We start from the raw sequence: 27,810 nt of genomic DNA on the forward strand, positions 1-27,810 counted from the left end.
CATTGATGGAAGCAACAATCTTTCCGCAATATTAAAAATGGAAATTTAAAAAAAGATTTACATGCTAAAATCCCCACTGGTGATGATTAAGAAGTGAGTATACGCAATGCCCACTGAAAAATAAGTGGGTTTACGGTGTACACCTTGTATACCCTCCACTACACCACTGTTTGCATGCATGTGCGTGTGCGCGTTGGTGAATCGGTTCGTGTGTGTGTGTGTGTGTGTGTGTGTGTGCATGTGCTCCTACGTGTGTGTGTGTGTGTGTGTGTGTGTGTGTGTGTGTGTGTGTGTGTGTGTGTGTGTGTGTGTGTGTGTGTGTGTGTGTGTGTGTGTGTGTGTGTGTGTGTGTGTGTGTGTGTGTGTGTGTTCTCGTACGTGTATGTGTGTTTCTAGTGCCTGGTCTCAGAGATCTAGCTAACAGAAATGTGTAACTCAACAGAAGGCGAGAGTGTAGGCCAGACCAGCAGGAATCCCACTAATAGGATGAGATGGATTGAGAGGATTATTGGCCGTCTAATTACAGGTCATCCTGTGGCTAGGGGAGCATCATAAGGATATTAAACCATATCTGATATTATCGGCCTAAATACACTGAGTGTACAAAACGTTTTTGCCCTCAGAACAGCCTCAATTCTTCAGGGCAGTGACTCTATAAGGTGATGAAAACATTCTACAGGGATGCTGGTCCATGTTGACTCCAATGCTTCCCACAGTTGTGTGAAGTTGGTTGGATGTCCTTTGGGTGGTGGACCATTCTTGAAATTCATGGGAAACTGTTGAGCATGAAAAACCCAGCAACATTGAAGTTCTTGAAACAAACTGGTGCGCCTGGCACCTACTACCATACCCCTTTCAAAGGCACTTAAATATTTTGTCTTGCCGATTCAGCCTCTGAATGGCACACATACACAATCCTTGTCTCAATTGTCTCAAAGCTTAAAAATCCTTCTTTAACCTGTCTCCTCCCCTTCATCTACACTGATTTAAATGGATTTAACAAGTGACACCAATAAGGGATCATAGCTTTCACCTGGATTCACCTGGTCAGTATATGTCATGGAAAGAGCATCCTTAATGTTTTGTACACTCAGTGTATGTACAGACATTTACATTTAAGTCATTTAGCAGACACTCTTATCCAGAGAGACTTACAGGTGAAAGTAGGGTTAAGTGCTGTGCTCAAGAGCACATCAGATTTTTCACCTAATCAGATCAAGGATTTGAACCAGCAACCTTTTGTTTACTGGCCCAACGCTCCTAACCCGCTAGGCTACCTAAATCTTTCAACATAAAACCACACAGTCTGTGGCCTTTTTAGAGACCTGACTACTGTAGGAAGGAATGTCAGAGGAGATGTTATGTATATGTCAAATCTAGATAAGATGCTGGGAGATACTGACGTGAAGCGACAAGATCTGCAGCATCTGGTCCCCTATTACAGTCCTACATGCTTACTGTTGTCAAAATGTACCACATCTGAATACTTGGAACTTCAGGAAAGAGTGGCGAAAGAAATGGTGTAAACGGGTGATTGTGTTTCCCTAATGAGACCTATCTGACGTGGTTATGCCGCAATACAGTAATTACTATGTAATACAGTAGGTATCTACAATAACAATCTAGCTTACTCATCTAGTTGTCTATTCAACCAATCAGCCAATCTATTCCTGATTGCGGTATCCCAGAGCTGCAGGGGTTCTGATGATTTAGGTCAATATCACACGACAGACAGACACACACTATATTTTAGCTCCAAAACACAGCGGTACAGAACATAGCTACAGTAAGTGCTGTATGATGCACACTGATCGGTGCATCATTGACAAGGATGACATAGAAACGTATAAATCTATGCTGTACATACGTTCATATTATTTACATAGGCATTCCTATAGATAGCCATACTGTTGACACATACCAACATTTTGGATGACCAGTCTGAGTCTTTCTAGCATCGTTCCAAGGGCCATCTCCTCTGTCTTCATCCACAGCATCATCCTCAGGAGGGGGAACGGGAGCCCAGCTACCCAGAGAAGGGACTCCGTGGCTGGGGATAGATGGAGCCTGCCTGTATGTATGTCTGGTGCTCCAAACAGCCGATGCTGTGGAGGAGGGAGTGAGGGGGGACTGGCGTAGCTGCTTAGCCAAAGGGAGAGGAGGCAAGAGGGGGAGACTGCAGAGTTACTAGCCCAGGGTAAGGATTCTATGGAGGGGGAGAAAGAGACGAGAGGTGTGCCTGGCTGGCTGACTCACACTGCAGATGGTGTGGATGGAGTGAGAGATGCTGCAGAAAGGAGAGAGAAGCGAGGGATGTTTCAGAGAGAAGAGAGGATGCTGGCTGCAGAGAGGGGATGGTGAAGATGCTGAAGCTGTGATAGATGCAGACGTCCCCGGCTGCACTGATGGAGAGATGCAGAGTGGGGGATGCCAGCAGTGTAGAGGGGAAGGAGGAAAGGAGGAGGGGAGGACACTGAACATGTACGCATGCAACCTTCAGTAGCAACATGCGCATGCAGACCTAGAGAGAAGGAGTGGAAAGGGGGGATTGCAGGCAAGTCCAATTTTTAAAGACGCACACAAACCTCACATACACACAAACCTCACATACACACACACCTCACATACACACACACCTCACATACACACACACCTCACATACACACACACACACGAATGATGGGACTGTGGCTTGGCTGCAGTCGCAACAATAAGAGGAGAGGTCAGTTTGATTTAAAGTCTCAATGCAGCTCTGAGAAAGGACATGACTGAAAGAGACATGGAGGGAGACAGAGAGAGGGAATGAGACACGGAGGGAGACAGAGAGAGAAAGAGACAGGGAGGGAGACAGAGAGGGAATGAGACACGGAGGGAGACAGAGAGAGAAGGAGACAGGGAGGGAAAGAGACAGGGAGGGAGACAGAGAGGGAATGAGACACGGAGGGAGACAGAGAGGGAAAGAGACAGGGAGTGAGACAGAGAGAGAAAGAGACAGGGAGGGAGACAGAGAGGGAAAGAGACAGGGAGGGAGACAGAGAGGGAAAGAGACAGGGAGGGAGACAGAGAGGGAAAGAGACAGGGAGGGAGACAGAGAGGGAAAGAGACAGGGAGGGAGACAGAGAGGGAAAGAGACAGGGAGTGAGACAGAGAGGGAAAGAGACAGGGAGGGAGACAGAGAGGGAAAGAGACAGGGAGGGAGACAGAGAGGGAAAGAGACAGGGAGGGAGACAGAGAGGGAAAGAGACAGGGAGGGAGACAGGGAGGGAAAGAGACAGGGAGGGAGACAGGGAGGGAGACAGAGAGGGAAAGAGACAGGGAGGGAGACAGAGAGGGAAAGAGACAGGGAGGGAGACAGAGAGGGAAAGAGACAGGGAGGGAGACAGAGAGGGAAAGAGACAGGGAGGGAGACAGAGAGGGAAAGAGACAGGGAGGGAGACAGAGAGGGAAAGAGACAGGGAGGGAGACAGAGAGGGAAAGAGACAGGGAGGGAGACAGGGAGGGAGACAGAGAGGGAAAGAGACAGGGAGGGAGACAGAGAGGGAAAGAGACAGGGAGGGAGACAGAGAGGGAAAGAGACAGGGAGGGAGACAGAGAGGGAAAGAGACAGGGAGGGAGACAGAGAGGGAAAGAGACAGGGAGGGAGACAGAGAGGGAAAGAGACAGGGAGGGAGACAGAGAGGGAAAGAGACAGGGAGGGAGACAGAGAGGGAAAGAGACAGGGAGGGAGACAGAGAGGGAAAGAGACAGGGAGGGAGACAGAGAGGGAAAGAGACAGGGAGGGAGACAGAGAGGGAAACAGACAGGGAGTGAGACAGAGAGAGAAAGAGACAGGGAGGGAGACAGAGAGGGAAAGAGACAGGGAGGGAGACAGAGAGGGAAAGAGACAGGGAGGGAGACAGAGAGGGAAAGAGACAGGGAGGGAGACAGAGAGGGAAAGAGACAGGGAGGGAGACAGAGAGGGAAAGAGACAGGGAGGGAGACAGAGAGGGAAAGAGACAGGGAGGGAGACAGAGAGGGAAAGAGACAGGGAGGGAGACAGAGAGGGAAAGAGACAGGGAGGGAGACAGAGAGGGAAAGAGACAGGGAGGGAGACAGAGAGGGAAACAGACAGGGAGGGAGACAGAGAGGAAAGAGACAGGGAGGGAGACAGAGAGGGAAAGAGACAGGGAGGGAGACAGAGAGGGAAAGAGACAGGGAGGGAGACAGAGAGGGAAAGAGACAGGGAGGGAGACAGAGAGGGAAAGAGACAGGGAGGGAGACAGAGAGGGAAAGAGACAGGGAGGGAGACAGAGAGGGAAAGAGACAGGGAGGGAGACAGAGAGGGAAAGAGACAGGGAGGGAGACAGAGAGGGAAAGAGACAGGGAGGGAGACAGAGAGGGAAAGAGACAGGGAGGGAGACAGAGAGGGAAAGAGACAGGGAGGGAGACAGAGAGGGAAAGAGACAGGGAGGGAGACAGAGAGGGAAAGAGACAGGGAGGGAGACAGAGAGGGAAACAGACAGGGAGGGAGACAGAGAGGGAAAGAGACAGGGAGGGAGACAGGGAGGGAAAGAGACAGGGAGGGAGACAGAGAGGGAAAGAGACAGGGAGGGAGACAGAGAGGGAAAGAGACAGGGAAACAGACAGGGTGGGAGACAGAGAGGGAAACAGACAGGGAGGGGTAGAGAAAAGTTAAAGGGAGAAAAAGATAAAAGGTTTACCTCATCCTTATTAACAACATGATGATTCATTCTCTGGGGTTGTTTTCTAAACAGGCTCTGGGATTAGCTGTTCTCTATCACCACCACGTGGCCATTCTGTGTCATTACAACCCATTACTGCAGTGCAGACACAGGACCCTGGGCCATTCAATTTAGCCAGGTCACCTATATCCTTCAATAAAAATGCAGATACTGTGACATATAGGAAGACAGGATGGAGTTTGACAAACTGGTGTGTTTTATAATGTCTTTATTACAAGCAGAATGACATCACAGAGCTTTGCCCTCATTCGCTACAGAAAGGCTGGCAAAATGTCAACAGATGAACATATTTTAAAATCTTTGTAGAAAAACAACCTTCAAAACTGCTCATGAATACAAACAGTACTGTAGGTTTCTATGTGATATAGCATACTGTTTGCCTTTAGAGAGCACAGTACAGTAGTTGACGTTTCATTTCATTTGTGAGAGCATCACAAGTTCAGAAGCAGTATGGTGAGAGCACTTGGAGCTGTGCTGATAATGTGTTTATAAAGGAAGTGGACATTCTGGTCAGCGACAGTCACAGGGCTGGTGTGTTTAACCAATGAGAGACAGAGACAGACAGACATCCAAAATATTCACTGACTAATCACTTTTTCTCTCACTGTGATCTTGAAAACAAAAAATGTAATCCAAACCGTTTATGAGACGAGTGATGGGTGACTACAGAGAAATATAATCTCTGTAGGTGACTACATAGAAATATAATCTCTGTGGGTGACTACATAGAAATATAATCTCTGTGGGTGACTACAGAGAAATATAATCTCTGTAGGTGACTACATAGAAATATAATCTCTGTGCGCGACTACATAGAAATATAATCTCTGTGGGTGACCACATAGAAATATAATCTCTGTGCGTGACTACATAGAAATATAATCTCTGTGGGTGACTACATAGAAATATAATCTCTGTGGGTGACTACATAGAAATATAATCTCTGTAGGTGACTACATAGAATTATAATCTCTGTGGGTGACTACATAGAAATATAATCTCTGTGGGTGACTACATAGAAATATAATCTCTGTAGGTGACTACATAGAAATATAATCTCTGTAGGTGACGACATAGAAATATAATCTCTGTGCGTGACTACATAGAAATATAATCTCTGTGGGTGACGACATAGAAATATAATCTCTGTGGGTGACTACATAGAAATATAATCTCTGTGGGTGACTACATAGAAATATAATCTCTGTAGGTGACTACATAGAAATATAATCTTTGTGCGTGACTACATAGAAATATAATCTCTGTAGGTGAGGGGGAGACTGCAGGGAGCTAGCTAACAGTAGAATTATAACTACGTAGAATTATAATCTCTGTGGGTGACTACATAGAAATATAATCTCTGTGCGTGACTACATAGAAATATAATCTCTGTGCGTGACTACATAGAAATATAATCTCTGTGGGTGACTACATAGAAATATAATCTCTGTACGTGACTACATAGACATATAATCTCTGTGGGTGACTACATAGAAAAATAATCTCTGTGCGTGACTACATAGAATTATAATCTCTGTAGGTGACCACATAGAAATATAATCTCTGTGGGTGACCACATAGAAATATAATCTCTGTGGGTGACCACATAGAAATATATTCTCTGTAGGTGACTACATAGAAATATAATCTCTGTGGGTGACTACATAGAAATATAATCTCTGTGGGTGACTACATAGAAATATAATCTCTGTAGGTGACTACATAGAAATATAATCTCTGTGGGTGACGACATAGAAATATAATCTCTGTGCGTGACTACATAGAAATATAATCTCTGTGGGTGACTACATAGAAATATAATCTCTGTGGGTGACTACATTGAAATATAATCTCTGTGGGTGACTACATAGAAATATAATCTCTGTAGGTGACTACATAGAAATATAATCTTTGTGCGTGACTACATAGAAATATAATCTCTGTAGGTGAGGGGGAGACTGCAGGGAGCTAGCTAACAGTAGAATTATAACTACGTAGAATTATAATCTCTGTGGGTGACTACATAGAAATATAATCTTTCTGTGTGACTACATAGAAATATAATCTCTGTGGGTGACTACATAGAAATATAATCTCTGTGCGTGACTACATAGAAATATAATCTCTGTGGGTGTCTACATAGAAATATCATCTCTGTGCGTGACTACATAGAAATATAATCTCTGTAGGTGACTACATAGAAATATAATCTCTGTGCGTGACTACATAGAAATATAATCTCTGTGCGTGACTACATAGAAATATAATCTCTGTGGGTGACTACATAGAAATATAATCTCTGTGAATGACTACATAGAAATATAATCTCTGTGGGTGACTACATAGAAAAATAATCTCTGTGCGTGACTACATAGAATTATTCTCTGTGGGTGACCACATAGAAATATAATCTCTGTGGGTGACCACATAGAAATATAATCTCTGTAGGTGACTACATAGAAATATAATCTCTGTAGGTGACTACATAGAAATATAATCTCTGTGCGTGACTACATAGAATTCTAATCTCTGTGCGTGACTACATAGAAATATAATCTCTGTGGGTGACTACATAGAAATATAATCTCTGTGGGTGACTACATAGAATTCTAATCTCTGTGCGTGACTACATAGAAATATAATCTCTGTGGGTGACTACATAGAAATATAATCTCTGTGGGTGACCACATAGAAATATAATCTCTGTGGGTGACTACATAGAATTCTAATCTCTGTGGGTGACTACATAGAAATATAATCTCTGTGGGTGACTACATAGATATATAATCTCTGTGCGTGACTACATAGAAATATAATCTCTGTGCGTGACTACATAGAATTCTAATCTCTGTGCGTGACTACATAGAAATATAATCTCTGTGGGTGACTACATAGAAATATAATCTCTGTGGGTGACCACATAGAAATATAATCTCTGTGGGTGACGACATAGAAATATAATCTCTGTGGGTGACTACATAGAATTCTAATCTCTGTGGGTGACTACATAGAAATATAATCTCTGTGGGTGACTACATAGAAATATAATCTCTGTGGGTGACTAGCCTACTCATGAAAGTCAGGTCACTTACAGTAGCAGAAAGTGGGAGTCACTATCATCTAAAAGTCTTCAGAGTGTTTATTCTGTGGAAATACCTTTTCATTTGGATTGTTACAAAAACCAAAAGCAAAATTATAAATACATAGAGTTGAAATAAAAGCTTCTCCCCTGGATAAAACACTAGCAAAAGAAAAATATCTGATGTGATTGGTCAAAAGACCAATTTGTGGAAAAATGATCAGAATTGGGCTGGCTGTGTAAATGCAGTCTATGTCATATCCGTTGGAAGTCATGCATTCATTGTCTGATGTTTTTGTCATTACAAAAGGCTGGTCTAACAGTGTAGCTGGGACAAATTCAGACTGTTGCTTATGGGGAGAGTTTTCACTGTTTGTGTTACTGTGTCAAATCATCATGAAGTCCTCTTTACAGTGGGTCTGATACAGTGGAGGCTGGTGAGGGGAGGACAGCTCATAATAATGTCCAGAACGGAGTAAATGGAATAGTATCAAGCACTTTTTTTCCCCATATGTTTGGTACCATTCCTTTCACTCAATTCCAGCCATTACCATGAGCCATCCTCCCCTCAGCAGCCTCCATTGGTCTGATATATGACATTCATGATAACCCCTTAGAATACATGTCAGTAAGCTCAACCAAATGGATCTAGTCATAAACAAACATAAACCCTGAACACTGAACTTTTTAAAAAATCCCCAAAAGGGCAGAGTTGTGCCCTGGTGCAAAGACAACATGAGACACAATTTCTACTGTATAGAGATATTTGTTGTACGTGTCAGCACTCAGCAGACCAATGAACATACAAATATGCTTATGAATCCAATGACTTTCAGAGTCTCTCACTAACACCACAGATGTCACTATCACCACAGATGAGCTTTGGACAAAGGCAGATGTTTCACCTCAGACTTTTACATGTTAGAAATGTGGAAAATAGATGAATTCAACACCATCTACAATCATTTACATAGAGCATGTGGCGAACCAATCATATTATTTATATGACATTCTAGAAAGATAGATTTGATTGTGACTGCGCTGTTTGATTCAAGTCTTTGCATTCATTTTTTAAAATGTATTTCCCAAACCCCTAACACTGCCCCCCAAAAATACATATCTCCATTAGTTGAAGTTACATCCATACGTGGTAAACAACCTGCATTCATAATATATACCACATAAAATACCTCAGTTCATAATCGAACAGATACGAAAAGCCATAACCTGGTGCGATAAAGATATATCATTCTAGAGTACGGACAAGAACCTTTGCATAACAGAACACACACAGTCTTTAGACAACATAGCATAATGCAAGCAACACTGAATAATGATCCATTAAAACATCCATGAAAGAACCCTATCAGTCTGTGTACAGGGCAGAGATATCGGTCTGACCCATAGGCCTGACCCAAACAGAGTGCTGTTACAGTGTATGGCCACATTGTATATAGAGTTGAAGTGGGAAGTTTACATACACCTTAGCCAAATACATTTAAACTCAGTTTTTCACAATTCCTGACATTTAATCCTAGTAAAAATTCCCTGTTTTAGGTCAGTTAGGATCACCACTTTATTTTAAGAATGTGAATAGTAGAGAGAATGATTTATTTCAGCTTTTATTTCATTCATCACATTCCCAGTGGGTCAGAAGTTTACATACACTCAATTAGAATTTGGATGCATTGCCTTAAAATTGTTTAACTTGGGTCAAACATTTCGGGTAGCCTTCCACAAGCTTCCCACAATAAGTTGGGTGAATTTTGGCCCATTCCTCCTGACAGAGCTGGTGTAACTGAGTCAGGTTTGTAGGGCTCCTTGCGCGCACATGCTTTTTCAGTTCTGCTCACAAATGTTCTATAGGATTGAGGTCAGGGCTTTGTGATGGCCACTCCAATACCTTGACTTTGTTGTCCTTAAGCCATTTTGCCACAACTTTTGAAGTATGCTTGGGGTCAGGGGCGAAAATCTGATATCAACTTTGGAGAGGACAATTACATGAAATGTTCTCAAGAGCAATTCCTGAGGGGGACACGAAAAGTAGTGCTGTAACACATAGCCTACATTGTAATATGGTAAATGTATATTGAGGAACCAAAGAAATAAGGTGTTTGCCGTACTCCTAACTACCGGTACCCAAAACTACACAACTAATCACAACAGCAATACCATTGCCTTTAACAAATCTTAGTTCAGTCACCAGTTTAAGTTGAGAGTAGGGATATCCATGGCATTTTCCAATTATGTTCCTATTTTACAAGTCAAAAAAATGGAGAACCTTTCATAATGTTGCCAAACAAAGACTCAACAAACTTACCTGAGACTCCCTGTCTCTGCCAGTCTGTCCCTGCATATCTGTCCCCAACTCTGCTGTCTGTGTGCCATCTGTTGCCTGCTCTGCCTAATGACATCATTGTGAAACATTTCCATTAGAATTTCATTTCTTTCTTATGAACATTTTATCAACTAGTCTTTGAGATATTAGGCTACTAGGGTTCTTACTATGCGTTTTGGTGTATTGAAAAATACTCTGATGTCCGTCTTTTATTTTTCTGCCATTTTTCTACCTGGCTGGCTGGCTACACACACAGTGTGTAGGTTATTTACAGTAGGAGATGGGCTTCTATCATCTTCAATCATTCTATTTGGGCTTCGATCTAAAAGGTAGCTAGCAAATGTGAAACGGATTAAAATGACAAGAGTTGACAGCTGTATGAGTTCACCATTTACACAACATATGCTGCAACCTTTTGTAATTTTAATAGTTTGTTTCATATTGGCTAGCTTCCAACAATAGCTGAATTTGCAAAGCTAGCGAGCACCAATTCAGTTTCAGTGGTGTTTGCTATAATCTTTGCTACCGGGTTAAATAAAGGTGAAATAAAATAAATAAATAAAAGTTCACTTGCGACAATTTAGCTTTTGCAATGAGACCATTAAATATATTTAAGACAATGGTAGAAGAGAGTGTAGTTCTGTTCAGTTTGGATTTCAGTTTATCGCTAACCTTATCACAGGGACTTTGAAGCACTAACTTACATCATCTGCATGCTGATTTCATCTTTGACGACGCCACATAAATGGAATAGGTACTAGCTAGCTTAATAGTTAATATTTGCGCGCTAGCTCTGCATATTCAGCTAGTGTGTGTGAGCGATTGACTGGATTAACCTCACGTCAGTTACGTTCATTGAGTGCCTTTCAGACAGTAGATACGACCTCTCTGTTACCTTGCCAACTAAGGAACTGGCAGTGGATCAAACCATTGTGAGGCAAAGGGTGGGGGGGTTGCAATCTTTTGAAACTTAAAAACGCGCTATTAAGTGTCTATAATCAGCACAATTGCTTTCATTGCGTATTATTAATATTATTTAAATTACATAGTTATGTTTCAGTGATATATTGGGGGGGACAAATCATATTTTTCCCAGGATGGGGGGGTCGTGTGTCCCCCGTCCCCCCCCGGGATTTCCACCCCTGCTTGGGGTCATTGTCCATTTGGAAGACCCATTTGCGACCAAGCTTTAACTTCCTGACTGATGTCTTGAGATGTTGCTTCAATATATCCACCTAATTTTGCTTCCTCATGATGCCATCTATTTTGTGAAGTGCACCAGTCCCTCCTGCAGCAAAGCACCCCCACAACATGATCCTGCCACCTCCATGCTTCACGGTTGGGATGGTGTTCTTCGGCTTGCAAGCCTTCCCCTTTATCCTCCAAACATAATGATGGTCATTATGGACAAACAGTTCTATTTTTGTTTCATCAGACCAGAGGACATTTCTCCAAATAGTACAATCTTTGTCCACATGTGCAGTTGCAAACTGTAGTCTGACTTTTCTATGGCGGTTTTGGAGCAGTGGCTTCTTCCTTGCTGAGCGTCCCTTCAGGTTATGTCAGTATAGGACTCGTTTTTCTGTGGATATGATACTTTTGTACCTGTTTCCTCCAGCATCTTCACAAGGTCCTTTGCTGTTGTTCGGGGATTGATTTGCACTTTTCACACCAAAGTACGTTCATCTCTAGGAGACAGAAGGCATCTCCTTCCTGAGCGGTATGACGGCTGCGTGGTCCCATGGTGTTTATACTTGCATACTATTGTTTGTACAGATGAACGTGGTACCTTCAGGCGTTTGGAAATTGCTCCCAAGGATGAGCCAGACTTGTGGAGGTCTATAATTTTTTTTCTGAGGTCTTGGCTGATTTCTTTTGATTTTCCCATAATGTCAAGCAAAGAGGCACTGAGTTTGAAGGTAGGCCTTGAAATACATCCACAGGCACACCTACAACTGACTCAAATTATGTAAATTAGCCTATTAGCTTCTAAAGCCATGACATCATTTTCTGGAATTTTCCAAGCTGTTTAAAGGCACAGTCAACTTAGTGTATGTAAACTTCTGACCCACTGGAATTGTGATACAGTGAATTATAAGTGAAATAATCTGTCTGTAAACAATTGTTGGAAAAATGACTTGTGTCATGCACAAAGTAGATGTCCTAACCAACTTGCCAAAACTATAGTTAGTTAACAAGAAATTTCTGTAGTGGTTGAAAAACAAGTTTTAATGACTCCAAGCTAAGTGTATGTAAACTTCCAACTTCAACTGTATATACACACGCACACACACACACACACACACACACACACACACACACACACACACACACACACACACACACACACACACACACACACACACACACACACACACACACACACACACACACACACACACGTGCAGTGAATAACAGATGTCTTTCTCCCCAGAACAACGTGGCGAAGCCACTTCCGTTATTTCAACAAAAGGAGTACATTTGAGAGACAAAGAAAAAGAAGAAAAAAAGAAGACAGAGACAGTAAATGAAATGGATCAGAAAAGGCCGGTCCGTTTCATACACAATTCCTTAGTGTAGAAGGGACGCACATTCAAATACACAACACCTCCTTGTGTTCAGTGTTTAACACCACTGACATGTAGAATAGAGTAGCAGAACAGAGTAGAGGTGTGGACTGGACTGGGATCAGGACCAGACTGAAATGGAACGGACAGGACCAGTAGGAGGCAGTTTGGGGGAGGGGTGTATCTAAATGGCTGACAATACACACGGTGAATTGTGTGAAGATGTTTCACGTTTTTCAGTATGTGTGATTTATTTTGCATATGTGTGTGTGTGTGTGTTTGCATTTTTATGAGTGGAATACAAATCCATGGTAAGCTGTAGGTTTAGATCACATTAGTCTCTGTGTGTGTGCACATCGTTTTGTGAGCACATCATTTTGTGTGTGTTCACACATTAGTCTGTGTGTGTGTGTGTGTGTGTTTCACACATTAGTCTGTGTGTGTGTGTGTGTGTGTGTGTGTGTGTGTGTGTGTGTTTCACACATTAGTCTGTGTGTGTGTGTGGTCACACATTAGTCTGTGTGTGTGTGTGAGTGTGTGGTCACACATTAGTCTGTGTGTGTGTGTGAGTGTGTGGTCACACATTAGTCTGTGTGTGTGTGTGAGTGTGTGTTCACACATTAGTCTGTGTGTGTGTGTGAGAGTGTGTGTTCACACATTAGTCTGTGTGTGTGTGTGAGTGTGTGTGTGTGTGTGTGTGTGTGTGTGAGAGTGTGTGTTCACACATTAGTTTGTGTGTGTGTGTGAGTGTGTGTGTGTGTCACACAAAGGTCTCTGGCCCCGTTGCGTAGTAGGCAAAGCCGGCCCCTGAGAGGCGGAGCATGTAGGTGTTGAGGGTGCCGGCGGTCTGCCCCGCCCCCATCAGTCCAGTGGGCCAATAGTAGTTTGTGGGGGAAGGACTCAGACCTGCGGAGTGGGAGGGGCTTCAGAACCCTGATGTAGAGGTGGGAGGAATCAGTGCTCTTCCGTTTGGAGGAAGGGCCAGAAGGGCGAGAGGACACGGGGGTCAACTCTGCTACACTGCCCTGCAACAGCTTGTCAACGTCCTGGAGAAAGAGGGAAGGAGAGAACGGAGAAGAAGAGAGGGAATGTTTAGATCACTGAAAATACCCTAGTCTGTTTCAGGTTGAACTCACATTCAGATGATCAGCATGCAATGAAAATGAAACATTCACACACATGCTGTATCATCTTCTAACACCAGAGGTCAGTGTTCCTCATCCAAATGGCCACTAATGCTGCCTGATGTTTTATTCAATTCAGTGTACAGAATAATAATCAATGCCATTGTTTCCCCTGTGTCTTAAACTTTATTTCCATGTTTAAGATACCAAATGTATTTATTTGTACAAAATTGCAGTGATATCTTTTTCTCTGACCCCCGTGTTGGAATGGACAGTATGAGAGGGATCCAATAATAAGACATTGAGCTCATCCACCTTACAGCAGCTCTCAGCAGGACAGAAGGAAAGCCAGAAAATGCCTCTGTTGCATCCCAAGAGAGTTTACAATAGAGTACCAACCCAAGCAAGTCACCCTGACCCCCAGACAAACCACCTGAAGATAATCATGATAATAAAACCACCCAGACAGCCCCATGCGTTGCATTCCACAATTGTGATTCGTCCCAAGTGAGCAAGCCTCTCAGCACAGTAGACCACCTGGCATCGGTGAAGACCCCCTAGCAGTAAATAAAATGCCCCCCACTACCAGCACCCCTCCAGAACCACAGGGCGACAGGCAGACATTTTAGCAGCATTGCCACTCTTGCCATATTCTGTGGCCATTGGCGTTCAGTTACCGTAGCAACCCTAGTTCTCTGATGGGGAAGAGTCTAGGGGCTGGCTGAGCAGGTAGTTCGGGTTGTGTGACATCATGGAGTCATAGGTCCTGGTAGCTTGCACCCCTCCACCTCCTCTGTCCCTCTCACAGGTCCTAGCAGGGCAAAGCATGTCTCTCTCACTGCCTCCACCTCCATCAACAGGACTGGCGTCCGGGGCAGAGGACACACTCCCCTCACACACACCATCAGCCTTCACCCTCTGTGGGCAAACAGTAGGGTGAGCAGGGGTCAGGAACCAGGAGGAGGTTCTAAACAGAAGCCATGCGGTGAAGCATTGCACTGTAACAAACTGTATGTGACATGTAATGATAGCCCTTCAACTTCCCGTGTCCTGCTGCCTGCTGAGGATTACTCCAGTGTAGAAAACATAACATACATACACATGCTAGCAAGTTAGCATTTGGATGGAATAACACATTCATGTACATTTTATACATCAATATACAGTAGATACATTTGAACAGCATCCATAGAGGAACATGAAGAGAAGAGATGCTGAATATGGTACTGGGTGAGATTGTTAGGCTAGCAGGATGCTAACAGAAGGCTCAAAATTAGTACAACCTGTTATCAGCTGTAGCATGGTCAGCAGTAGCATATATAGCAGTATGAATGATAGTATTGTCTGGTAATTGAGTTGAATTGTTTGAAATGGAAGCCCTGCATGGTGAGAGCCCTGGATGGTGAGAGCCCTGGATGGGAACACTACAGTGACTGTGATTGATGTTTGAAAGTTGGGAGTTAATGTTGAAACACTGATTTAAGTGAATGAAGGTGGACCACTGATGTCATTTTGACATTGGCACATGCCACCGTGCACATAAAGTGTTTAAAAAGTCACCTCATCCTCCTCTGCCGTCTCTCGGCCAATCAGAAACTCAATCTGCTGTCAGACTGAGAGAGCACAAAGATGGTGGACGGCTCCACGGTAAGGCACGGGCGATTGGACTGTCGTTGCCCCAGGTAACGGGGTCAGAGGAAGAGGAGTGGAGGATTGGAGGAGGGAGACAGAGGGAGCGGTGGAGAGAGGAGAGAGATAGAAAGGGAAAGGGGGACGGTGGTGGGTTCAATTAGGAAGCAGAGCAGAGAGAGATGGGAAGAGGAAAGAAATCCGTTAGATTTAGCTACAGATCCGTTTCCCAAATGTACATCTAAAAAGCATCGGATAGGTATAAGCAATATGATATGCTTCATCTTGCCTTCTGATAGGCTGGGTGTAATCTTCACCATTTTGCTCACACCTATGCAACGGGGTCAGATCTACAGGACTGCTAAGGGGCTGGCTAAGGGTCTATTTGGAATTCAGCACTTGAATCACAGGAAGCAGGAAGTTCAGCTAAGCAGTGACAGGAAGTAGTAATATCAGATGAAAAGAGGGGAAGGGAGTTTTTAAAGTGTGGGTTAACACAGGGTCAATCTTTTAGGACATGGGTGTCAAACTAAATTTCCCCGCGGGCCGCATTTAGTCTTCACCAGACTGGAGGGCCGCATTTAGTCTTCACCAGACTGGAGGGCCGCATTTAGTCTTCACCAGACTGGAGGGCCGCATTTAGTCTTCCCCAGACTGGAGGGCCGCATTTAAATTGGATTATATTTCCTCTGTGTCAAAATTTGATTCGGTTTTAGTAATTTCAATGTTGATAAAATGACTCAAACCACCCGCGGGCTGGATTGAATGGGCTCGCAGGCCAGATCCGGCCTTGAGATTGACACGTGCTTTAGGAGTTTTAGTACTGAGTCGTCTGGCATGTGAGAGGCAGCTATACCTGCATACTTTTGGTCAGTAGAGAAGGTATTTTTGATGTGATTATACATGCAGGTCTACTGTACATATTGAGGGCTGCTACCAAATAGCTCTTCAATTAACTGGTGCAGTTGTATTTCCTGAGCTGTGGTCAAGTTGTGGTCCTACCTGTGCAAGATGGGTGGCGGTGGGCCACAGTGTTCTGCAGAGGACCTTCTTGACCACATCAGGCAGCAGGCTGACCATAATGAGCAGGATGATGCTGAGCCAAGCCGGACCGCTGGACAACATCTGCATGAACACATAGTACATCCTCTGGTAGTTCAGGAAAGGCCTGGAGGGAGAGCAGAGGATCTAGTTATTCTATATCTATGTTTAAGGGAAATGAATAATGTACAGAGTAAGAACCAGTCAGTTGTAAGAATGAGAGGCCTACCAGATGATGCCTCCCCAGAGCAGAGAGAAGATGACATAGAAAAGCAGGGAGCCCCAGATGACAAAATGGTTGATCCAGGTCCAGTGGTGTGTGTCCAAGGCAAGCTGCAAGACACACACACACACACACACACACACACACACACACACACACACACACACACACACACACACACACACACACACACACACACACACACACACACACACACACACACACACACACACACACACACACACGTTATCAATCAGTCCATAGTTACTCCTCCAGGGGTTACAGCTCTAACGATTGATCAATTATCTCACAGACATACACATGCAAAGAGATTATTCAATCCACTATTATCAGATTCACTCAGTCTCTTACTCCTTCACACAGTGTAAACACACACACACACTCACCTTGAGCGTGACCGTGAACACCAGCACAGTAAAGACAAGAGTCCCGAAAGTCCAGTTCCCAAACATCTAGAGAAGAACAGAGAGCGAGCAGGAAGTCAGCCACATCTCATCAGGCACACATTTCATCCATCCTTTATACAACGCATTCGGAAAGTATTCAGACCCCTTGACTTTTTCCACATTTTGTTATGTTACAGCCTCATTCTAAAATGGATTGTATACATTTTCCCCCTCACAATACCCCATGACAGAGCAAAAACAGGTTTATAGAACTGTTTCCAAAATTAAAAACTGAAATACTTTATTTACAAAGTATTCAGCCCCTTGCTATGAGACTCGAAATTGAGCTCAGGTGCATCCTGTTCCCATTGATCATCCTTGAGATGTTTCTACAACTTGATTGGAGTCCACCTGTGGTAAATTCAATTGATTGGACATGATTTGGAAAGGCACACACCTGTCTATGTAAGGTCCCACATTTGTCAGTGCATGTCAGAGCAAAAACCAAGCCATGAGGTCGAAGGAATTGTCCGTAGAGCTCCGAGACAGGATTGTGTCGAGGCACAGATCTGTGGAAGGGTACCAAAACATTTCTGCAGCATTGAAGGTCCCCAAGAACACAGTGGAAAACTAGGCAATGGGGGAGAAGGGCCTTGGTCAGGGAGGTGACAATGAAACCGATGATCACAGAGCTCAAGAGTTCCTCTGTGGAGATGGGAGAACCTTCCAGAAGGACAACTATCTCTGCAGCAATCCATCAATCAGGCCTTTTTGGTAGTGGCCAGACGGAAGCCACTACTCAGTAAAAGGCACATGACAGCCTACTTGGAGTTTGCCAAAAGGCGCCTAAAGGACTCTCAGCCCATGATGAACAAGATTGAACTCTTTGGCCTGAATGCCAAGCGTTGCGTCTGGAGGAAACCTGGCACCATCCATATGGTGAAGCATGGTGGTGGCAGCATCATGCTGTGGGGATGTTTTTCAGCGTCAGGGAATGGGAGGATTGAGGGAAAGATGAATGGCGCAAAGTACAGAGAGATCCTTGATGAAAACCTGCTCCAGAGCTCTCAGGACCTCAGACTCGGGCGAAGGTTCACCTTCCAACAGGACAACGACCCTAAGCACACAGCCAAGACAATGCAGGAGTGGCTGCGGGACTATTCTGGATGTCCTTGAGTGGCCCAGCCAGAGCCCGGACTTGAACACGATCGAACATCTCTGGAGAGACCTGAAAGTAGCTGTGCAGCGACGCTCCCCATCCAACCTGACAGAGCTTGATAGGATCTGCAGAGAAGAATGGGAGAAACTCCCCAAATGTGCCAAGCTTGTAGCATCATACCCAAGAACACTTGAGGCTGTAATCACTGCAAAGGGTGTTTCAACAAATACTGAGTAAAAGGTCTGAATACTTATGTAAATGTCATATTTCCGTTTTTTTATTTGAATACATTTGCTAAAAATGAAAAAAATAAAAAGTTTTGCTTTGTCATTGTGGGGTATTGTGTGTAGGGGTAATGTAATCCGTGTTAGATTAAGGCTGTAACATAACAGGTCAAGGGGTCAACACCATCACTGATCATCTGTTGAAACCATTGACTTGTATAAATATCAGTTGAAACTATTCACACCGATATGAGCACAGAGCACTAACTGTAATTACTTCATTTAAACCTGTGTTGTAGTTTGATGCTAAACGCACGTAAATGCAGTTCACATACCTTTTATATTTTGCGCGAGCGTTTACCCATCTTTTTTATTTTGGTGAGCGTTTACCCAACTTTTTTATTTTGCGCGAGCGTTTAACCAACTTTTTTATTTTGCGCGAGCGTTTACACACCTTTTTTATTTTGCGCGAGCGTTTACCCACCTTTTGTGGCTAAATGCATTTAAGAATAGGTAACATTACTTTACTTACCATGAACGGCGATCAGCATTTATCCATATATTCTTTACCACTACATCACTGATTACAATCCTAAACCCTATTGTGTTTGATGCTGCAACAAGCTACGTCCATTTCACCTGTATTTCACCTTGTCTTTTACTGTTGTATGGCATCCCATTCATGTAAGTCTCATATTAAGCTAATTATGGTAAATAACCTTGAAACTTGAGAGCAAAAGCAGGATGCCAAATATATAAATATATACATAAATATAGAGTAAAAAATTGAGAAAATCTACTCTGCATATTTCCCTTAGCCATCTCCCGCTCTTTCTCTCTCTCTGATGCAAAGATGGATCTCGTGCTCTTTGAGGATGTGTTCTCTACTCACAGATGACAAAAAACTGCCATCAGGAAGGAACAGATGGAGGAGGAGAAAGACACAGGGAGAGAGATGGCAAACAAGAGAGAAATATGAAGGGAGAGGTAGGGTTATAGATAAAGAGAGGGAGCGTAAGAGATAGATGAGGGAGAGGTAGAGTGACAGGAAGAGAGATGGAGGGAGAGGTAGAGTGACAGGAAGAGAGATGGAGGGAGAGGTAGAGTGACAGAGGAAGAGAGATGGAGGGAGAAGTAGAGTGACAGTAAGAGAGATGGAGGGAGAGGTAGAGTGACAGGAAGAGAGATGGAGGGAGAGGTAGAGTGACAGTAAGAGAGATGGAGGGAGAAGTAGAGTGACAGGAAGAGAGATGGAGGGAGAGGTAGAGTGACAGAGGAAGAGAGATGGAGGGAGAGGTAGAGTGACAGAGGAAGAGAGATGGAGGGAGAGGTAGAGTGACAGAGGAAGAGAGATGGAGGGAGAGGTAGAGTGACAGAGAAGAGAGATGGAGGGAGAGGTAGAGTGACAGAGGAAGAGAGATGGAGGGAGAGGTAGAGTGACAGGAAGAGAGATGGAGGGAGAGGTAGAGTGACAGAGGAAGAGAGATGGAGGGAGAGGTAGAGTGACAGGAAGAGAGATGGAGGGAGAGGTAGAGTGACAGGAAGAGAGATGGAGGGAGAGGTAGAGTGACAGGAAGAGAGATGGAGGGAGAAGTAGAGTGACAGTAAGAGAGATGGAGGGAGAGGTAGAGTGACAGGAAGAGAGATGGAGGGAGAGGTAGAGTGACAGAGGAAGAGAGATGGAGGGAGAGGTAGAGTGACAGAGGAAGAGAGATGGAGGGAGAGGTAGAGTGACAGAGGAAGAGAGATGGAGGGAGAGGTAGAGTGACAGAGGAAGAGAGATGGAGGGAGAGGTAGAGTGACAGAGGAAGAGAGATGGAGGGAGAGGTAGAGTGACAGAGGAAGAGAGATGGAGGGAGAAGTAGAGTGACAGAGGAAGAGAGATGGAGGGAGAAGTAGAGTGACAGAGGAAGCGAGATGGAGGGAGAAGTAGAGTGACAGAGGAAGAGAGATGGAGGGAGAAGTAGAGTGACAGAGGAAGAGAGAATGAGGGAGAAGTAGAGTGACAGGAAGAGAGATGGAGGGAGAGGTAGAGTGACAGAGGAAGAGAGATGGAGGGAGAGGTAGAGTCACAGGAAGAGAGATGGAGGGAGAAGTAGAGTGACAGGAAGAGAGATGGAGGGAGAGGTAGAGTGACAGGAAGAGAGATGGAGGGAGAGGTAGAGTGACAGGAAGAGAGATGGAGGGAGAGGTAGAGTGACAGGAAGAGAGATGGAGGGAGAAGTAGAGTGAGAGATGGAGAGCGGGGGGGGAGAAGGAGGATAGTGGAAGGCTGTTGGAACCTCCATGTTCTCATCTCTGACTACCCCTCCTTCTCCAACATCAGCCATCTCTCAATTCACACCCTGGCCTAATCAACACATGTACACTAGAAATACATCTCTCCACACTAGAAATACATCTCTCTACACTAGGAATACATCTCTCTCTACACTAGAAATACATCTCTCTCTACACTAGAAATACATCTCTCTCTACACTAGAAATACATCTCTCTATACAAGAAATACATCTCTCTATACAAATGCCTAGAGAGTTTTCAGCTATACTTTTCAGACAGATGCTGGCACTAAGACTGCACTCAGTCAGCTGTATAAGGAAATAAGCAAACAGGAAACCGCTCACCCAGAGGCGGCACTCCTAGTGGCCGGAGACTTTAATGCAGGGAAACTTAAATCAGTTCTATAAAATTTCTATCAACATGTTAAATGTGCAACCAGAGGGAAAAAAATATAGATCACCTGTACTCCACACACAGAGACACGTACAAAGCTCTCCCTCACCCTCCATTTGGTAAATCCAACCACAACACTATCCTCCTGATTCCTGCTTACAAGCAAAAATTAAAGCAGGAAGCACCAGTGACTCGGTCTATAAAAAAGTGGTCAGATGAAGCAGATGCTAAGCTACAGGACTGTTTTGCTATCACAGACTGGAATATGTTCCGGGATTCTTCCGATGGCATTGAGGAGTACACCACATCAGTCACTGGCTTCATCAATAAGTGCATCGAGGACGTCGTCCCCACAGTGACTGTACATACATACCCCAACCAGAAGCCATGGATTACAGGCAACATTCGCACTGAGCTAAAGGGTAGAGCTGCCGCTTCAAGGTGCGGGACTCTAACCCGGAAGCTTACAAGAAATCCTGCTATGCCCTGCGACGAACCATCATACAGACAAAGTGTCAATACAGGACTAAGGTTGAATCGCACTACACCGGCTCCGACGCTCGTCTTATGTGGCAGGGCTTGCAAACTATTACAGACTGCAAAGAGAAGCACAGCCGCGAGCTGCCCAGTGACACGAGCCTACCAGACGAGCTAAATCACTTCTATGCTCGCTTTGAGGCAAGCAACACTGGGGCATGCATGAGAGCATCAGCTGTTCCGGACGACTGTGTGATCACGCTCTCCATAGCCGATGTGAGTAAGACCTTTAAACAGGTCAACATACACAAGGCTGTGGGGCCAGACGGATTACCAGGACGTGTATTCCGGACATGTGCTGACCAACTGGCAGGTGTCTTCACTGACATTTTCAACATGTCCTTGATTAAGTCTGTAATACCAACATGTTTCAAGCAGACCACCATAGTCCCTGTGCCCAAGAACACAAAGGCAACCTGCCTAAATGACTACAGACCCGTAGCACTCATGTCTGTAGCCATGAAGTGCTTTGAAAGGTTGGTCATGGCTCACATCAACACCATTATCCTAGAAACCCTAGACCCACTCCAATTTCGAGCTTGACGCCTTGATAAGTTCCTTTCCTGAGGATGGCTCACCTCTCACAGTTCTGGGTGACTTTAACCTCCCCACGTCTACCTTCGACTCATTCCTCTCTGCCTCCTTCTTTCCACTCCTCTCCTCTTTCGACCTCACCCTCTCACCTTCCCCCCCTACTCACAAGGCAGGCAATACGCTTGACCTCATCTTTACTAGATGCTGTTCTTCCACTAATCTCATTGCAACTCCCCTCCAAGTCTCCGACCACTACCTTGTATCCTTTTCCCTCTCGCTCTCATCCAACACTTCTCACTCTGCCCCTACTCGGATGGTATTGCGCCGTCCCAACCTTCGCTCTCTCTCTCCCGCTACTCTCTCCTCTTCCATCCTATCATCTCTTCCCTCTGCTCAAACCTTCTCCAACCTATCTCCTGATTCTGCCTCCTCAACCCTCCTCTCCTCCCTCTCTGCATCCTTTGATTTCCTCTGTCCCCTATCCTCCAGGCCGGCTCGGTCCTCCCCTCCTGCTCCGTGGCTCGACGACTCACTGCGAGCTCACAGAACAGGGCTCCGGGCAGCCGAGCGGAAATGGAGGAAAACTCGCCTCCCTGCGGACCTGGCATCCTTTCACTCCCTCCTCTCTACATTTTCCTCTTCTGTCTCTGCTGCTAAAGCCACTTTCTACCACTCTAAACTCCAAGCATCTGCCTCTAACCCTAGGAAGCTCTTTGCTACCTTCTCCTCCCTCCTGAATCCTCCTCCCCCTCCCCCCTCCTCCCTCTCTGCGGATGACTTCGTCAACCATTTTGAAAAGAAGGTTGACGACATCCGATCCTCGTTGCTAAGTCAAACGACACTGCTGGTCCTGCTCACACTGCCCTACCCTGTGCTTTGACCTCTTTCTCCCCTCTCTCTCCAGATGAAATCTCGCGTCTTGTGACGGCCGGCCGCCCAACAACCTGCCCACTTGACCCTATCCCCTCCTCTCTTCTCCAGACCATTTCCGGAGACCTTCTCCCCTACCTCACCTCGCTCATCAACTCATCCTTGACCGCTGGCTACGTCCCTTCCGTCTTCAAGAGAGCGAGAGTTGCACCCCTTCTGAAAAAACCTACACTCGATCCCTCCGATGTCAACAACTACAGACCAGTATCCCTTCTTTCCTTTCTCTCCAAAACTCTTGAACGTGCCGTCCTTGGCCAGCTCTCTTGCTATCTCTCTAAGAATGACCTTCTTGATCCTAATCAGTCAGGTTTCAAGACTGGGCATTCAACTGAGACTGCTCTTCTCTGTGTCACGGAGGCTCTCCGCACTGCTAAAGCTAACTCTCTCTCCTCTGCTCTCATCCTTTTAGACCTATCTGCTGCCTTTGATACCGTGAACCATCAGATCCTCCTCTCCACCCTCTCCGAGCTGGGCATCTCCGGCGCCGCCCACGCTTGGATTGCGTCCTACCTGACAGGTCGCTCCTACCAGGTGGCGTGGCGAGAATCTGTCTCCGCACCACGTGCTCTCACCACTGGTGTCCCCCAGGGCTCTGTTCTTGGCCCACTCCTATTCTCGCTATACACCAAGTCACTTGGCTCTGTCATATCCTCACATGCTCTCTCATATCATTGCTACGCAGATGACACACAATTAATCTTCTCCTTTCCCCCTTCTGACAACCAGGTGGCGAATCGCATCTCTGCATATCTGGAGACATATCAGTGTGGATGACGGATCACCACCTCAAGCTGAACCTCGGCAAGACGGAGCTGCTCTTCCTCCCGGGGAAGGGCTGCCCGTTCCATGATCTCGCCATCACGGTTGACAACTCCCTTGTGTCCTCCTCCCAGAGTGCTAAGAGCCTTGGCGTGACCCTGGACAACACCCTGTCGTTCTCCACCAACATCAAGGCGGTGACCCGATCCTGTAGGTTCATGCTCTACAACATTCGCAGAGTACGACCCTGCCTCACACAGGAAGCGGCGCAGGTCCTAATCCAGGCACTTGTCATCTCCCGTCTGGATTATTGCAACTCGCTGTTGGCTGGGCTCCCTGCCTGTGCCATTAAACCCCTACAACTCATCCAGAACGCCGCAGCCCGTCTGGTGTTCAACCTTCCCAAGTTCTCTCACGTCACCCCGCTCCTCCGCTCTCTCCACTGGCTTCCAGTCGAAGCTCGCATCCGCTACAAGACCATGGTGCTTGCCTACGGAGCTGTGAAGGGAACGGCACCTCCGTACCTTCAGGCTCTGATCAGGCCCTACACCCAAACAAGGGCACTCCGTTCATCCACCTCTGGCCTGCTCGCCTCCCTACCTCTGAGGAAGCACAGTTCCCGCTCAGCCCAGTCAAAACTGTTCGCTGCTCTGGCACCCCAATGGTGGAACAAGCTCCCTCACGACGCCAGGACAGCGGAGTCAATCACCACCTTCCGGAGACACCTGAAACCCCACCTCTTCAAGGAATACCTGGGATAGGATAAAGTAATCCTTCTAACCCCCCCTTAAAAGATTTAGATGCACTATTGTAAAGTGGTTGTTCCACTGGATATTATAAGGTGAATGCACCAATTTGTAAGTCGCTCTGGATAAGAGCGTCTCCTAAATGACTTTCCATACCGCCCAAACAGATCCACAGATGATGCAATCTCTATTGCACTCCACACTGCCCTTTCCCACCTGGACAAAAGGAACACTTATGTGAGAATGCTATTCATTGACTACAGCTCAGCGTTCAACACCATAGTACCCTCAAAGCTCATCACTAAGCTAAGGATCCTGGGACTAAACACCTCCCTCTGCAACTGGATCCTGGACTTCCTGACGGGCCGCCCCCAGGTGGTGAGGGTAGGTTGCAACACATCCGCCACGTTGATCCTCAACACAAGGAACTCCACAGGGGTGCGTGCTCAGTCCCCTCCTGTACTCCCTGTTTACCCACGACTGCATGGCCAGGCACGACTCAAACACCATCATTAACGACACAACAGTGGTAGGCCTGATCACCAACAACGACGAGACAGCCTATAGGGAGGAGGTCAGAGACCTGGCCGGGTGGTGCCAGAATAACAACCTATCCCTCAACGTAACCAAGACTAAAGAGATGATTGTGGACTACAGGAAAAGGAGGACCGAGCACGCCTCCATTTTCATCGACGGGGCTGTAGTGGAGCAGATTGAGAGCTTCAATTTCTTTGGTGTCCACATCAACAACAAACTAGAATGGTCCAAACACACCAAGACAGTCGTGAAGAGGGCATGACAAAGCCTATTCCCCCTCAGGAAACTAAAAGATTTGGCATGGGTCCTGAGATCCTCAAAAGGTTCTACTGCTGCAACATCGACAGCAACCTGACTGGTTGCATCCCTGCCTGGTACGGCAATTGCTCGGCCTCTGACCGCAAGGCACTATAGAGGGTAGTGCGTATGGCACAGTACATCACTGAGGCAAAGCTGCCTCCTATCCAGGATCTCTACACCAGGCGGTGTCAGAGGAAGGCCCTAAAAATTGTCAAAGACCCCAGCCACCCCAGTCATAGACTGTTCTCTCTACTACCGCATGGCAAGCGGTGCCGGAGTGCCAAGTCTAGGACAAAAAGGCTTCTCAACAGTTTTTACTCCCAAGACATAAGACTCCTGAACAAGTAATCAAATGGCTACCCGGACTATTTGCATTGTGTCTCGCCACCCCTCTTTTACACTGCTGCTACTCTCTGTTTATCATATATGCATAGTCACTTTAACTATACATTCATGTACATACTACCTCAATTGGGCCGGCCAACCAGTGCTCCCGCACATTGGCTAACCGGGCTATCTGCATTGTGTCCCGCCACCCACTAACCGGTGTCTGTATGTAGCCTCGCTACTTTTATAGCTTCGCTACTGTATATAGCCTGTCTTTTTACTGTTGTTTTATTTCTTTACCTACCTATTGTTCACCTAACACCTTTTTTGCACTATTGGTTAGAGCCTATAAGTAAGCATTTCACTGTAAGGTCTACACCTGTTGTATTCAGCGCACCTGACAAATAAACTTTGATTTGAAATGCTAGAAATACATCTCTCTACAAATACTAGATAACGTGAAGATAATATAATAATAATATATGCCACTTAGCAGACGTTTTATCCAAAGAGACTTACAGTAATACGTGCATACATTTTACCTATGGGCCACAGCAGAAACGTTGTTGGGGGGAGAGATCACCCTCCAAGACAGTGCAGCTAGAATGAATCCATGTTATTAAAACAGCACAGACCGCTTTTTTCACTAAATGTATTGTGTATGTACTACTACTACACACACACACACACACACGCACGCGCACGCACACACACACACGCATGCACTTATTTCTCACACGCACAGACACACACAGAGGTTATTTTAAGTCTACTACCAGGATAAGGATGTGGGGGAGAGACTAGTGTATTAGTAGAGTGGAGCTGCTGTCGTCAGGTGTTGGGCTGGGTAGAGAGGCCCTAGATGTGGTACTTAACTGCATGGAGGAGTGAGGATGGATGGATTGATGTTTCGGGATGAAACGGTAAAACTCAAAGCTAAACTCATAACTAAAAAGCACATAATAGACAGAAAGAGAGAGAGAGAGAGACAGAGAGAGGGAAAGAGACAGACAGAGAGAGAGAGAGACAGAGAGAGAGAGACAGAGAGAGGGAGAGAGACAGAGAGAGAGAGAGACAGAGAGAGGGCGAGAGACAGAGAGAGGGAGAGAGACAGAGAGACAGACAGAGAGAGAGACAGAGAGAGAGAGAGAGAGACAGAGAGAGGGAGAGAGAGAGAGAGAGAGGGAGAGAGACAGAGAGAGGGAGAGAGACAGACAGAGAGAGAGACAGAGACAGAGAGACAGAGAGAGAGAGAGAGAGAGAGAGAGAGAGAGAGAGACAGAGAGAGACAGAGAGAGGAAGAGAGACAGAGAGAGAGACAGAGACAGAGAGAGAGACAGAGAGGAGAGAGAGAGACAGAGAGAGAGAGAGAGAGAGAGAGAGAGAGAGAGAAGCTTACCATCTGTGTGTTGGTGGTCATAAGCTGAGGAACAGGAAGAAAAGCAAAATAAAGAGAGAAGAAGCAGAGAGGAGGAAGAAGAGAAGAAGAAGCAGAGAGGAGGAAGAAGAGAAGTAGAAGCAGAGAGGAGGAAGAAGAGAGAAAGTAATCAGGACATAGAATAAATGAATTCCAGGATGTTTCAACTTAAAGAGAAAAAACAGGACCAAAGGCAACAGTTAATATGACATAAATCAACCGTACAGAGAAAGATGCTATAGCGTTGTCCATATGAATGGAATCCTGATGGTCGCCAAGCTAAAGAGGACCACTGAGACCCTGATCACAACTAAACCACAACCTGACCATAACTTACCCATAGATAACCACAACCTGACCACATTGTCTTACTCTGGTGTTATGGGACAATCACGTGGAGATGGGTGTTCTAGAAACCATCACTATGGTGACTCTCAAATGGAACCCTTTGACCTACACAGTGCACCTCTTCTGACCAGAGCCAAACAGGGTGTTGTTGAATCCAGCTAATGGTCA

General features: G+C 45.5%; 2 protein-coding genes across 9 annotated transcripts in view; both read right to left on the reverse strand.

Moving 5' to 3' along the window:
* Positions 1–2,519, reverse strand: part of LOC106586727 (guanine nucleotide exchange factor DBS) — a 132,699-nt gene extending 130,180 nt beyond the window's left edge. For all 4 annotated transcript variants that reach the window (XM_045707350.1, XM_045707348.1, XM_045707349.1 and 1 more), the window contains exon 1: positions 1,922–2,519. In XM_045707350.1, coding sequence (XP_045563306.1) covers positions 1,922–2,000 — 79 coding nt within the window. In that variant the 5' untranslated portion in view covers positions 2,001–2,519. The remainder of the gene's footprint in view (positions 1–1,921) is intronic.
* Positions 2,520–13,348: 10,829 nt separating this feature from the next.
* The window catches only part of LOC106595097 (phospholipid-transporting ATPase IH), a 116,337-nt gene continuing 101,875 nt past the window's right edge, over positions 13,349–27,810 (reverse strand). The window contains exons 26-31 of one of the 5 annotated variants that reach the window (XM_045707511.1): positions 27,277–27,300; positions 17,151–17,216; positions 16,750–16,853; positions 16,482–16,647; positions 14,528–14,768; positions 13,490–13,772 (exon numbers count right to left, since the gene is read on the reverse strand). In XM_045707511.1, coding sequence (XP_045563467.1) covers positions 14,538–14,768; positions 16,482–16,647; positions 16,750–16,853; positions 17,151–17,216; positions 27,277–27,300 — 591 coding nt within the window. In that variant the 3' untranslated portion in view covers positions 13,490–13,772; positions 14,528–14,537. Of the gene's footprint in view, positions 13,773–14,527; positions 14,769–15,410; positions 15,518–16,481; positions 16,648–16,749; positions 16,854–17,150; positions 17,217–27,276; positions 27,301–27,810 lie in introns of those variants that run through there. The other 4 variants (XM_045707512.1, XM_045707509.1, XM_045707513.1 and 1 more) reach the window with 4 other exon arrangements.

This window comes from Salmo salar, chromosome ssa25 (assembly GCF_905237065.1).
Source record: "Salmo salar chromosome ssa25, Ssal_v3.1, whole genome shotgun sequence".
NCBI lineage: Eukaryota > Metazoa > Chordata > Actinopteri > Salmoniformes > Salmonidae > Salmo > Salmo salar.